General features: G+C 33.8%; 1 protein-coding gene across 1 annotated transcript in view; it reads left to right on the top strand.

Moving 5' to 3' along the window:
• LMBRD1 (LMBR1 domain containing 1) overlaps positions 1 to 11,456 on the top strand; it is a 112,884-nt gene extending 101,428 nt beyond the window's left edge. Inside the window, exons 15-16 of the mRNA XM_042986622.1 lie at positions 9,969 to 10,060; positions 10,203 to 11,456. Coding sequence (XP_042842556.1) covers positions 9,969 to 10,060; positions 10,203 to 10,319 — 209 coding nt within the window. The 3' untranslated portion in view covers positions 10,320 to 11,456. The remainder of the gene's footprint in view (positions 1 to 9,968; positions 10,061 to 10,202) is intronic.
• Positions 11,457 to 12,271: the final 815 nt, after the last annotated feature.

Here is a 12,271-nt window from a genome sequence, read left to right as displayed (position 1 = left end):
ACCTTCTGATTTGAACCTTCAAACATGTGTGGTCTCTTTTTTTCCTTTGAATTCCCATAACATTTACTTGTTATCACATTACCTTACTCTGTTTTAATTTATAGTCATTTATATATCTTATCTCTGTTCTACTCTTTCTTAAATAATCTCTGTGCCCAATATGGGGCTCGAATTCATGACCTCTAGATCAAGAGTCACATGCTCTAATGACTAAGCCAGCCAGACACCCTTTTATAGCTCCTTCAGGCTAAGAAAATGTTACATAAGTATATTTTTCTGTCTCCCTCAAAACAACAATTTGTAGAATTAAACTACTTTTTTTATTTGTTATTTTTTTCTCTTTTTAAAAAATGTTATTAAAGTATCATAAAATATTAATATACCTAGCATCTTGTAGCTTCTTGCTTACTTTATCTGTTGAATGAAATCCATTGTACTTTCTAAGTCCCTACTGACTTCCTTTTCTTATTTGGTTCAATTGCTTTCTGATTCTGCTGCTCATCTATAATGTTATAATTTCTCTTCACTGGACTTTTGATGCATTATAAACCATATCTTTTTTCTTGATTTCTTCCCCCAAACCTCTGGCTTTACTTGAGCTTAAAAAAAAAAAAAAAAAAAAGACATGCTTTGTATGAAATACATATCAGAAAACACCTATATGTTTGAAAACTATTTTGTTCTCAGTTGATATAATTGATGGGTTGTTTGGTTATGCTTAGAATTCTGTATAAGAAGTTATTTCTTTTAGAACTTTAAAGGCATTGCATCATCTTCTGTCTTTCATTTTTAACTGGTGAGATATCTAATGCCAATGTATTTCTTCTTTTGAAGCTAACTTGGTAAGCTCTCTTTTCTCCACTTTCCTTTTGGGAGCTTATGTTCATTAGTTGCTGGATATCTTCAGTTGATCATTTGTCTTATCTATATTTCATATTTTATGCCTACCATTTTTAGTCTGGATTCTTAAGTATGTGTTCAGCTTTATCTTCAGACTATATCCTGAATTTTTTATTTCATATAACAAAGTCTTACTTTCCTCAAGTACTTTAGTATTCTGGTCTTTTTCAAACATCTTTGTTTTATGGATGTGTAATATCTTCTCCAATATCTGAAGGTTTTATACATTTTTCGTAATGGTTTCCTTTAAATAAAATCACAATTCTGTTTGTCTAGGAACAGTTCTGTTTATCTTATTCTTTCTCCTTCATGCTGATATTTTCTATATATATCTGATAGTGTATTCATATTTATGTTAATTTATATTTAAGTGTCAGAAACTAGGAGGCCTCATCATGAGAATTCTGTGATTGAGGATTCTAGTGATCCTTAAATTTATATTTTATAATAAATAGGAGGGAAACCAGTTTTACTGGAAAGCTTTTAAATGTGGCTTTTCATCTTCCAGATTTTTGTTGAAGTCTCTAATCACCTGATGGCCTTCTTCCCATTCTATTTGCTGTTAAAAGATTGCTCCTGGCTTTATTCCTCTACTCTAGCTTTAATGAGGTTCTGGGAAGGACAAGGAACAAATGACTGTGCCCAGTCTGTCATCTTGAACCAAAAAACTTTTCTTCTCAACAGATTGAAATAGTCCTTCATGGTTAAGTACTGTAAATTTATAATATTTTACTTGACAAATAATAAGTTTGTGAATTGATAGCTTTATTTGATTTAAATCTACCCATCAAATACTACCATACCTTGGTGATCACCAACTATATTTGGCTTCAGATACCTGAGCAGAAGAGAGACTAATGTATTAGCCAGCTGTGAGTTCATTAATTTACCACAGGAAGCACAACTATCAAAGAAACTAGAGGCCTGGGTTAGTGAACTCTCACAAGAGACAAAGAATCTGTATGGAAAATCAGATTTATAGTCACATAGTTTCTAGGTAGGCATGGAGTCAGAAAGAGGGCTTCATTGATCTTACTGGCTGGTAAAATCCAGCTGAGATAGCCTAATGTCTTGTGTCTCTTGTCAAGTGAGGTTGCCATGCAGACCAGAAAATTAGGTATTGACCAGAGCATCATTTTTCTTGGATTTTGCTTGAGATCCCGAGAGTTTCTTGATATCAAAGTTCTTTTTCTAGGTGATGATAAAAGTTCAACTAAGAATAGTGAAGTTAATTAGGTATAAGCTTTCTAAGTTCTCTGGAGTCTATGCCAAAGCCAGTCTAGGTAATTTGTGAAACTTCTCAGCCACGAATATGCAGATTCTTTTTTAAGGTTGCTAACTCCTAAAACATCAGCAATCACATGTAGATTTCTCTCTATTTTTAATTCTCAGAAGGTCAGTCTATCCTGTCATTGTATACCTCGGGCAGATATCATCTTATTGTCACTTACAAAGAAACTGATACCTCCGTTTTCTATCTCCAACTTTAGGATTTTTTACTATACCCACCAAACTATTTTTTTTACATGAAAAAATTAAGTAGTGGAAAACAATTGTTTTCTATTCCCTTTTTTTATTTGACTATCCTTGGTCAATTAAGACTAATAAATAATATGGGGAACTTGAGTGGCTCAGTTGGTTGGGCAGCCGACTGCAGCTCAGGTCATGATCTCACGGTCTGTAAGTTCAAGCCCTGTGTCGGGCTCTGTGCTGACAGCTCAGAGCCTGGAACCTGCTTCAGATTCTGTGTCCCTCGGCCCCTTCCCCACTTGTGCTCTGTCTTGCTCTGTCTCTCAAAAATAAATGTTAAAAAAAATTTAGAAAAAGACTAGTAGATAGTAAATCTTGTTAATTTAGAGTTTACTAATAAGTTTGTGATTATTTCTACAAGTTATATGCTAATGCTTACCTTTGTAACTCCTTTTTATAAATTTTATATGGCTGGTGGATAACACAAATGAAATTAAGAACATTCTTTCTTGGAGCACTACATAATTTAGCACCTTTGAAATATCTTAAACTTACTTAAATGTAATCAGAACTCAACACCAGTTATACTGGCTCTTAAAATTAATCACTATAAAACTCATTGTTTAGTGTAAAACATCTGACAAGTGTTATCTTTATTAACCAGATATAGTTTGTGTATTCATAAAACACAATAAAACTATTTCCTTTAGAATTTTGATTTTTAATGTTCACCAATTCTTTCTTTCCCTTTTACTTGGCTCCCCCAGTGAAATTTAACAAAATATTGATTTAACTATATGCTATTTGTTTTTTTTGATTCATTTTATTTAAAGATAGCAAGTGAGTGGGGGAAGGGCCGAGGGCAAGAGAGAGAGAATATCTTAAGCAGGCTCCACAGGGCTCCATCCCATGACCTTGGGATCTTGTCCTGAGCCAAAATCAGACCCTCAACCAACTGAGCCACCCAGGTAACCCCATTTATTAAATTTTAAGATAAATATACAACTTTGGTTTTTATTACATATTTAAAATTTTTTTCTGCTTTTTTTTTTTTTTTTTTGGAAGTATATTGCCAGTACCTCTTTTTTTATTGGGATGTAATTTGTTAGTATCTCAAAGGTTTTTATGTGTATATATTTCATATGCTGTAAGTCTGTTTGACAGTAAAACAGTGATTAACTGGGATTTTACTTCCAAAATCTTTCAGTCCAACCTGTTTTTCTATCCTGACAGCTCACGTTTTCACTCAGATTGTCTCCTGACTTAGTGAACTTCTATCTACTCTCAATCCCCTCTGCCAGTCTACATTCCACTCATGTTATTCCCTTTCTTGAAATCATTTGATAAATAATTCCTAATCATATCACAATAAAGTCAAGCTCCTTAGCCTATGTACAGTTAAGATTTACATGTCTATTCTAAATATTCAGTAGTATCAAGACCCTAAGCAGAAATCAGAGTTAGCATAATCAGGGGCAACCATGAGACATAAAGTGGCATTCTAAATAGTCCAGATGTCTGTTTTTGTCAGACAAAATATTTGCCTTAAAGTTTAAAGTTCATTCTCCATGGCACATGAATTTTCTCAAAGGCCTTCTCTATATATGCATATGTAATATAAGAATTCATTATATAAGTTAAGTACAGATATAGAGTGTAATTAATTCTGAGTTGATTTCAGGTGAAGGTATAACATGATGACTTAATTGTGGCTTAAATCAACACTACATGTTTTAAAAATATATTTGAAGTAGAAGTTGTGGTTTATCATAGTTAATAACCAAAGTTATTTTAGTGTCAGTCAGCACACATTAACAGTGACATACGGGGGCGCCTACGTGCCTCAGTTGGTTGAGCATCTGACTTCGGCTCAGGTCACGATCTCATGGCTCGTGAGTTTGAGCCCTGCGTTGGGCTCTGTGCTGCCGGATGCTTTGGATTCTGTATCTCTGTCTCTCTCTGCCCCTCCCCTGCTCACTCACTCTCTCTCTCTCAAAAATAAATAAACATTTTTTAAAATGACATAACAATTTAAAAGGAAAGAGGAAATACATAATATAAAATTTATCAGGTATATTTATAATGGTTGCTGTTACATGAAAAATAGAGATTTAATTGCACTTTCTGTTATTCATCTGTTTGATAATAAGTGAGAAGAGATGGAGGAAGGGTTGACCATCATGTCAGTAGTCAAAAGTATCTTGTTTTATTCATGCGCTCCAGATATCCTTTCCTGGGTCTTAATTTTGATCCTTTTTGTGTGGCCACCTTATCATCAGAAAAAAAAAAGTTTTTATCTGAACCTTATTTTAATTTTTCATTGTTAACAGTACTCTTTAGTTTAATTAGAACTTTTATATGTCCTTATGAGGAACAACAGAAATTTCCTGAACAGTTAATTTTAGAACACAATCCTTAAATGAAACATCCAGTGATTTAAATTTATTTTGAAGGTCAAACCAAGTTCAAAATACTTAATTATAGGGGCACCAGGGTGGCTCAGTCTGTTAAGCATCTGACTCTTGACTTCGGCTCAGGTCATGATCTCACAGTTCATGGGATCAAGCCCTACATCGGGCTCTGTGCTGAGGGTAGAGCCTTCTTGGGATTCTCTCTCTCTCTTCTTCTGCCCGTCTACCCCACTTGCACTCTTTCTTTCTAAAATTAAAAAAAAAAAATCAACAAAATATTTAATTATAATTTTTTAGATAACTGTATAAAGACATCCATAGATCTCCTAGATATCCATGATTCAGGTAAACAGCTGGAAGATGGCAGATGGTGAGGAGAAAAGCCCCCTCTGTTGATTGAGTGTGGAATCATCACTTGGATATAAAATATTTGCATGCACTTATTAACCAAAACTCTTCTGTGGACATATACCACTTTATATCAATATAAACATAATGATATATACGTTACATATAAAAATAGCTATAAAGAGTTGTTACATACTGTGTGTATGGATTTGTGATCTAGTGTCATTTTTCAACAACATAGAAAACTAACAATGACTACCTTTTAATGTTATTTTAGAAGGTTTGTGTCAAATCTACAGCCTTTAAAAATGGTAAACATGTAAAATAACATGATAGGAAAAATGAGATACATTTTTTTGTGGTGGGCCAAACAATCAGTGGTGATAAGACAAATTAAAATGTCACTGAATGGTTTATTAGACCTCTATGGAAAAATAAGTTGATTTGACTGACTTCTGCCATTTCAGCCTCTGTTTTAAAATCCCCGTTCTGGGGGCACCTGGGTGGCTCAGTCGGTTAAGCGGCCGACTTCGGCTCAGGTCATGATCTCGTGGTCCGTGAGTTCGAGCTCCGCGTCGGGCTCTGTGCTGACAGCTCAGAACCTGGAGCCTGTTTCAGATTCTGTGTCTCCCTCTCTCTGACCCTCCCCCATTCATGCTCTGTCTTTCTCTGTCTCTCTCTGTCTCAAAAATAAATAAACGTTAAAAAAAATTAAAAAAAATAAAATAAAATAAAATCCCCGTTCTGGCCCTGAGATTTCTAACTCAGTGGTGTTTTGAATCCCGAAATATCTTTCAGTATGGAAAGGAGTAATGGAACTTTTATTTTTAAAGTTTAGAACATTGTAACAACGTGGAGAAGGTTGAAGAACTTTTCTCAAACATGTTTATACTTGTAGGGTTAAGCTCATAAAATACTTAAGCCATAGAAGATACTGTTCTTGTTTTTAAAATAATTGTTAACAGGCGTTTTTTGCACCAGTCCCAGCCTGTCCCTCTCTTCATTTCTGAAACATTCAAATGGATTATTTTTATTTAAAGGTATATTACTGTTTAGCACATATCATATTACTGAATTATACACATTTGAATTTCGCTAAATCCATTTGTGTCTGAATTTCTAACTGAACCAACATGAATTCTCTCCTTGGTGAGTTAGAAAGTGCACCAGGTTGAGTTGTCACACAAAGAAAACTTTTATTTGCAGCAGATAAGGAGATCATGTGGAATGGCTTCCAAATCTGTGACTCCCCAAGAGAGGGTGAATGAGTACCCTTTGTTTAAGGTTGGGGTGAATATTTAGATATGGAAGCCTTGTAGTCATATGTAGAGGAAGCATAAGGTCACACATGAACCTTAAGAAGACATGTCTATACATATCGATATGTATAGACATGTCTATACATATCGATATGTATAGACATGTCTATACATATGTTATATGTGATGTAAATGAGGCTAAGGCTCCTCCTTGGGCAGACGTTCAGTATTATAATGAAGTAAAGGTAATTGCTGGTCATTCCAGGGATCACTTCTTGGTGCATCTGTGCAGGCACAAGTCAGGGGTTTAGCTCAAATGGTCTGGGTGATCTAGTCCAGTGGGAGGTCTTGTCAGGGCAGTCACCATCACCTGGGGGTGGTTTCCAGTTTCATTTGCCTGAATTGAGAGGTAAGCAAGAAAGAAGTGCTTAAGGAAAAACATAAGACAGAGATTAGTGAATATAAGCTAGTGGGCAGTAAAGGTCAGGTCTTGGGGTCTAGGTGGTGACACTTTGACTATAGAGACATAAAAATAAGGAATATAGACACAATAGTCATGATACCGATGTCTAAGCCATTATTTTCTTTACTACTATTGGACATATACTTTAAAAATCTTAATATTAGTTGTTTTTCTTGAGACCACTTGAGCCGCTCTTAAGTATGTTCTTTATCATGGGTTCAGTTATACCTTGAAGAAGGGGGAAAAAAAAAGAAAGAAAATTAATATTAACTGCCACTTTGCACGGAGATTTTGGTATACCTCATTTGGTCTTTAGAATGACCCTGTACAGAGGCAATCTCTCCATTTCACAAGCATAGTCTCAACAGTTCACATTTGCCCATTCACTTGGCAAGGAAGTGGCCAAATGATATTTGACACTGTTTGTCAGACACCAGAGTCTGGGTTCTTCCTTCACCATACTGGACATTGTAGTTATACTTCATATTCATGATCTATGCAAGTCTCTCGTTTTGACATCCTTGGAATCTTGTCAGATTTTAGTTACATTAGAAAAGGTACTATTTAGCAATACAATTTTTAAATAAAATACCCCTTTTAAAAAATTTTAGCTTACTTTGGCAGCTATTTTAAATATGAATGCCAGGTTCACTGATGGATACTTTAGAGTACTCTGATGGATACTTTAGAGTACTCAGACTTATCTAATGGGAAAAGTGACAAATTGAATACAGGCATACCTCGTTTTATTGTGCTTTGCTTTAGTAATGCACTTTGCAGATACTGCATTGTTTACAGATTGAAGGTTTGCAGCAGCTCTGCCTGAGCAAGTCTGCTGGTGCCATTTTTACAACAGCATTTCTTCAATTCATGTCTGTGTCACATTTTAGGATTCTCACAAAATCCCAACTTTATTATTATTATCATATTTGTTATGGTGATCTGTGATCAGTGATTATGAGTTGCTGAAAGCTCAGGTGATGGTTAGATTTTAGCAATAAAGTATTTTTTAATTGAGGTATGTATATTGTTTATTTAGACATAATGCTGTTGCACACTTAGACTACAGCTTAGTGTAAGCATAACTTTTATATGCGCTGGGAAAACAAAAACAATTCATTTTATTTGCTTCATTGCAATATTGGCTTTATTGAGGTGGTCTGGAACCTAACCTGCAATATCTCCAAGGTATGCCTGTAATTCTGTTACTTTGAAGCAAGATCTGTAGTGGAGGTGAGAATAAAATATTGTGGAGCAGAGTAAATGACTAATGACTTTCCTCTCTGTGATTCTCCTCTGTTAGACCGAACTCTCATCTCAGCACAGCACCCAGCTATAATCTTGAGTGCTAGTAACCATAGGACAGGAGATAAACATTTGTTCAGATGCCACTGCTTGAAGCCATTTTGGTTTTTGTTAGAGAGCTTTGACTTTTCCTTCTAGACTTTTCTGTTGAGAAAGAGAGAAAAAAATATGAAGGAGGCCCTTGATGGGGGACAGTAGATCATCATTAGATTGGTGGTTCTTGTTTATGAAAGGAAGAGATTGCTTCTTTATTAAAGAAGAAATAAAAAAAAAAAAAAAGATTGCTTTGTCCAGTTTGGTATTGAGCAATTCAGAAATAAATGTTTGAAGTACAGTGGAAGGGATTAGAGTAGATAAGATTTAGATTATCTTATATGTATGTAACATATCTAAAACTTTACGTAACAAGTCTTGTATTTGTATAAACTATAACCTAAAGGCTATTCTCAGAAAACCATGTGATAGCCCCAAAATAAAGTGTATTAGAACCCTTGTGTAATAAATTGAGCTACAGATTCAGCTTAATTTTATGTTTTAAGAGAAAATAGCATTTATTGATGATGATAAGAGAGTTGGTAAAATTAGAAATCAGCAGTGTATTTATTTTCTTAATCAGCTATAGGATTATGATATTAGTCTCCTAACTGCATGTGAAATTTCTTGCCATTGTCAATTTTGGTTAAAATATGCAGAAATCAATAGACTGGAAAGAAGTTGCCTTGTAAGATAAGGGTTTTCTTCTGTAATGAACGAAGGGCCCTCTGAAGTTTAGAAGGTTAGAATCCTTTATTAGCTGCAGCATATATAATTTTTCAATCAGATACATTATATTGTATCTGTTGCCCCAGCCTTTTCTGAATGGTTTTAATAAACGAATATTTCCTTAGATATTATTTATCAGATATATGTGTATATGGATAGAGGACTCTGTAAGCTAATGAAAATACTCTATTTGGATAAAACTAGTATGGAGTCTGACAAAAATGTTAAACAATCAGTCTCTTTAAGAGTTACGTTTTTCTTTATGATTGATTCATTTTGGTGTATGATTTATTTTTAATTCAAAATTTAAATACTAATCTAAAATTCAAGCAATATCATATTAGTAAATAACAATTTTGTATTTAAAAAAGTAGCAGCCTTTTCAATAGCATTCTTAAAAAGAAAAAAAAATCTCAAAAAACTCTCAAATTTGAGCTGTCCTGAAAATTGGATTCTTAGAAAAGTACAACTTAATTATAATCAATTCTGATTACTTTGGTTTTTTTTGTTTGTTTGTTTTGTTTGTTCTTTTGTCTTCGTCAGGGGAACTTTTTATCTGTTTTGTTTTAGCACATATCTGACACTCCAGGTTTAAATGCTTTTTCTATTTCAAATTAAACTAGCGCCTCTCTCTCTCTCTCTCTCTCTCTTTATATATATATATATATATAATGTATATATATAATCTTGGCTTTTAAGTATATATATAATATATATATATATATATATTATATATATATACACATAATCCAATGTAATCCTGGCTTTATATATATATATATATATATATATATATATATATATATATATATATATACTTATATAAGCCAGGATTACATTGGAGACATTCATTTTTTTAAATATCCTATTATTTGGTAATTTAAAAGGGTACTGAAAGAGTGGACTTTGGAGAAGGACCTAGATTTCAGTCCTATCTCTAACACTTACTGACCGTGGCCATTATTTGGTTAACAGTCTTTTAGATAAAGTATTGATAGTCCATTTCAAGAAAGAAAATATCTCACCATAGTCCTTTATTTGCTTTTGTAGATCAGTGTACTGTTACCCGGACGTACCTGTTCCTTCACAAATTCTGGTTCTTTAGTGCAGCATACTATTTTGGTAACTGGGCCTTTCTTGGGGTAAGTACTGTTATCATACCTAGGGATGATTTGATCCTTAATTTCCCATTTGTATCACAGTAATGACATTGGATTTTAAATTCATTACTTTCTGAATGATTTTAGATTTAAGAAGTAACATGTAACTTATTTAAATTTATAGGTATTCTTGATTGGATTAATTGTATCCTGTTGTAAAGGGAAGAAATCAGTCATTGAAGGAGTAGATGAAGATGATTCAGACATAAGTGATGATGAGCCCTCTGTCTATTCCGTTTGACAGCCTCTGTCGTAGGGGTTTTATAAGGCTGACTGAATGTCTGTTATGCATTTTTAAAGTGTTAAACTAATATTAGGATGAACTGACTAGCTTTCATCAAAAATGGGAGCATGGCTATTAAAAGAAACTATATTTTTTATGTTATCTGAAGTAACATTGTATCATAGATTAACATTTAAAATTGCTATAATAATTCTATGTAAATATAAAACTATGGATTTTGTGAAGGAATGTTTGTGGAAATTTTTTTTTTTCTCTAGTGTATAATAGTGTTGAATTGATTAAAAATCTTCCAGAACTAATATTCCCTTTTGTCACTTTTTAAAAAACATAATAAATCAATTGTATCTGTGCCTTTGGGTCTCTAGAGTAATGTGGAATTCTGAAGTGTCTATAAGTGATTGTCTAAAAATAATACTCACAAAATAGCTGACAAATAAATGCTACTCCCCTCTGCAACTTGTTTTTCTGTTTTGTACATTAAATCAGTAGTGCCATTCAAATATATTTCATGAACAGATTTCAGGCTACCTAGTGCTATGAGACCGTGGCATTCCAAGATGTGTTCTATTGTTCAGATATTAATCCATGAGATATCTTACCACCTCTACAGGAATTAAGGCCTATACATTGTTGTAGGTAGCCCACCTCAACATTTGCCTTCCAGCATAAATGTGAGCGTTGTCAAAAATAATTAACCTTGAAAAAAATCATTTTACTGATTAGTTTAATACATTTGACATTTCTGGCTTTAAAGGTTTTTTTTTTCATTCCAAAGATTTATAATTTTCAAAAGGTATAAGGAATGTTACATAATACTGGTATTTTGAACACATTTTGGATAGTGAGAAATCATCACAAACAATATTGTAAATCAGAACTCATAAAAAGCACAAATTAGAACTCTTAAAAAGCCCATCTTTGAAGTAAAATACCATTAACTTTCTGAAAAAGTCTTAGGAATTAATAGCCATCTCCCACTAAATTCTTCTTGCCCTTAATTTTTGTGCCACTCTCTTTTGTTCTCATTTTTTGTCTGTCCAGATATACCTTCACAGCCTTCATGTTTGGCTTCTTCATGCACCCTTAAAGTTATTTACCGAATTTCATTCCCTTTGTTTTTATTTTATATTTTCTTTCTAGATAATCTCCTGTACCCTGGGCTTCCATCTATATTGTTGGATTATATCATATCATTAATATATTTATTATTTTTTCCTAAGCTTCAAATTTTACTTACTTGTTAACTAGAAATGAGTACTTCAATTGGAACTTGAACTTCTCACTTTTCTGAGCACACCAAGCCTCCTTCTCTATTGTTTTTGTTTGTTTTGACAAATGGCACCAGCATATACCTGATTGCCTAAAGCAGAGATCAAGCAGAACCCCTTATCTCCTGTGTATACCTGACTCATCAGTCAAGTATTTGATTTCTACTTCTTAACTATCCTTCCATTTGTCCTCTCTTCTCCATTCTTACTGCCAGTCACTTTGTTATGGACGGAGTTGTGTTCCTGAAAAATTCTTGGGTTGAAGTCCTAACTTCCAGTACCTAAGAATATGAGTGTATTTGGAGATGGGGCCCTTTAAAGAGGTAAGTTAAGGTGAAAAGAGGCCAGTATGTGGAGCCCCAATTCAGTAAGCTGGTGCCTTTATGAGAAGAGGAAGAGACATCAGGGATATACACAGAGAGAGAAAAGACCATGTGAGGCCATCTGCAAACCAAAAAGAAGACTCTGGAGAATCCAACCCTGCTGCACCCTGATCTTGGATTTCTAGCTTCCAGAACTGTGAAAAATAAATTTCTAATGTTTAAGCCATACAGTCTGGGGGTTTTTGTTATGACAGCCCTAGCAGAGTAACACAAAGTACTTGAACTTTCTCACTGGATTTTGTGCCAAGCCCTGACTCCTTTCAGTCTTACCTTGATAATACAAATCAGATTATTCCAT

The sequence above is a fragment of the Panthera tigris genome, chromosome B2 (genome assembly GCF_018350195.1).
Source record: "Panthera tigris isolate Pti1 chromosome B2, P.tigris_Pti1_mat1.1, whole genome shotgun sequence".
In the NCBI taxonomy this organism is placed as follows: domain Eukaryota; kingdom Metazoa; phylum Chordata; class Mammalia; order Carnivora; family Felidae; genus Panthera; species Panthera tigris.
This window is presented reverse-complemented; position numbering and strand designations above follow the sequence as displayed.